General features: G+C 36.9%; 1 protein-coding gene across 1 annotated transcript; it reads right to left on the reverse strand.

Annotated features, from left to right (window-relative positions):
• Positions 1-478: 478 nt before the first annotated feature.
• LOC108354834 (uncharacterized) lies at positions 479-2,620 on the reverse strand (the record flags this gene model as incomplete). The annotated part of the gene is made up of 1 exon (XM_017606003.1): positions 479-2,620. A coding segment is annotated over one exon (1,314 nt), but the record flags the coding sequence as incomplete, so codon positions are not given.
• Positions 2,621-2,776: the final 156 nt, after the last annotated feature.

Raw genomic sequence — 2,776 nt, forward strand, 5'->3', positions numbered from 1 at the left:
GTCGTGTAAATCTAAATTTCAAACTTTGGGAACATTTATAAAAATTTGATCAATTTTAAAAGNCATTGATGTTGGGAAAGGATAAGGCTGATTGATTTGATTCACTTGAAAATTATTTATACATACATACATTAGTATGTACATACATATGTATACAACATCGAAATACGGTGGCGAGAATGTAAAAAAAGACATCATAGAAAATGTTGGCTGTTTTTATTTGTTTATAAAATATAGCATACTAACTAAAAGTCGTGTAAATCTAAATTTCAAACTTTGGGAACATTTATAAAAATTTGATCAATTTTAAAAGGTATTTATCAAAATTGTTGAGAATTTTTTGAGTAAACAGTTTTGAGTGCCTTCAATTTTAGTATAACAAAGTACAAGTTCGAAGTACCTAGGGCGTACCGTTGATTTTTGGCAACTTTTTTCACGCATTTTCTCTCATACAAAGTATGTTTAACATTTTTTTGGATGGAGAAATTGACCAACAGCTTCCACAAAAAAAAAAAAATGCCAAAAATTAACGTTTGGTCCTAACTACTTCAAATTTACACTTTATTTTACTAAAATGGAATGGGCTACAAAACTGCATACTTATAAGGTTTCTAAGAAATCTAATTAGAAAGCGGAAGCTTCGTTGAATTGTGCTAATTTTTGTACAAAGTTTGAAATTTTGATATACATGGTTTTTGTTGGATAATGAGCTACACTTTCATGAAAAGCGAATGATAATTAAAAAAAAAAACGAAAGGGAAGTACACAAAAAATGCTAAAATGTCTCTTACAAATTTATATTTTCACCACTGCAAGTTAGATAACAGGTATGTATGTACGTACGTATGTATGCATGTAATATACTAAATATACACAATACATAACAAATTATGATTTTATAATACATATGTATTTGATTACTACTAATTTTGGTATATATTGCTGGTTTCATTTGATTTACATAAACAATTTAAATCTACACGCCTACGCTTTAGTCAATCTTTCGCGCACTCTCTGCTCAGCATTAATTAATAATTATTCTATTTTCACAACTTTGCTTTATTTATTTTTTAGTTATTTAAATATTTACATACAAATGCTGCGTTCGGTCCATTTTTGAACAAGCAACAAACTTTATTTTCTACCCTCCTCCTATTTATATTCTATATTTTATTTATATTTAATTAGCTTTTGTTGTTTTGCTTGCAAGCCAAATTTTTATATTAAGCTATTTATTATTATTGTTATTATTATATTTATGTCCTTTCAGGTTGCGTAATTCATACACAATTACCACTGGCCGGCATCAGCACTCGCAGTAGGGATGCAGAGCAGCGCAGTTACTTTGCCAATTAACTGTTAACGCCTTTGCCTTAACCAGCGTTGGTTGCAATTTTTGTTGCCTCTGCTTTTGCTGCTGTTGTTGTTGTTGTTGTTGTTGTTGTTGCGGCGACCTCACATCGCGCGTTACTATAAAAAATTCGTAAACATGTTGACAATCAAAACGTTGCGCAATCATCATCAATAATATTTGATCCTTTGACGGGTGCTTAGTGAAATTGGCAATTGCTGGATTGTTGCTGCCGCCACCTCCGCTGCTGCTGCTACTATTTGAGCAGTCACCAACTGCGCTACGCGTGCTAACACTGGCACCCGAAGCGTCAAATGTCAATGCATTTAAAGTTGTTGGCAAAGAAGGTGATGGGCTCCAGCCAGCAACTGTCAGCGACAGTTGTTGATGTGAGTTGCTCTGAAAATGCGCTCCGTTGCGCAATATTGCCTCGCCTCCCTGCTGCAGCTGGAACTCCAGCTCCTGTTGCTGCTTGTGTGCTTGTCGTTTTTTCATCAATGGCAATTTTTGTAATGGATTCGCCATTGCTGTCGCGAGTTGCCTGAACACCATCAATGGCGTTTGCGCCAATCCCACCACCAGTCGCACACACAATAATTTCAAATTTCTACCAACGCAATTATGAAAGGATTTTCGTTCTTTAGATGTCCGTTTGACTGTCAGCGATGAAGCAGTTGGTTTTTTAGATGCCGCTATTACATGCTCCCCATTTATTTTTTGTGTTGCTGCTGCTGCGGCAGCTACTGCAGTTACCTTCGATAGCAACAACGTGGCAGAAGGTACTGTTGCAATCAGCGATTTTCGTCGCGGCAGCATTGCTTGCTGCCCTTTTGCTGCCACAGAGTTCTTTCGCTTCCTTTGACAGCTTATAAAATGGCGTGTCAGTGTGCATACAAAGACGCTCGTGAAAATAGCAGTAAAAATATAAGCAACGCTTTCTCTGGCAGCAAATATCTCCAATGCAGCTCTGCCTTCTTCATCATTTCTTACTTCACTTAACCATTTGACATCCGAGCATCGTTGCTTCAGCTTCTTCTCCACTGCGAGCTGCTGACTGCTGGATGCCTGGATTGTTGCCACCGCCGCCATCAGACCGGTCCAAATGTGTTTCCAATGCATTTTCAAGGCTTTCGCATAGATGTGCGCTGTCGTACGGTGTATTGCTGTTGCAGAAGACGTGATGTCGGCGGCTACAAAATAGAAAGACACAGAATCAAGAGACGGAATGGAAAGGTATGTATGTACGTAAAAGAGTTTCTGATAAGCAAGAGAAATTGTGCATTAGTGTCAATCAGTTGGAATCTAGAATGTAATTTATTGTATGATTCCGTACAAGCTGCGCATTTTATTCGAAAAAAAGTATGCATTTCCATCAGGGTGGTCCAAAAACAGTAAAGTCGGAATTATAATGCTCATATACACATT

This window comes from Rhagoletis zephyria, unplaced genomic scaffold (assembly GCF_001687245.7).
Source record: "Rhagoletis zephyria isolate East Lansing unplaced genomic scaffold, Rhagoletis_zephyria_1.1 Rzeph_scaffold_39583, whole genome shotgun sequence".
NCBI classification, from domain to species: Eukaryota; Metazoa; Arthropoda; class Insecta; order Diptera; family Tephritidae; genus Rhagoletis; species Rhagoletis zephyria.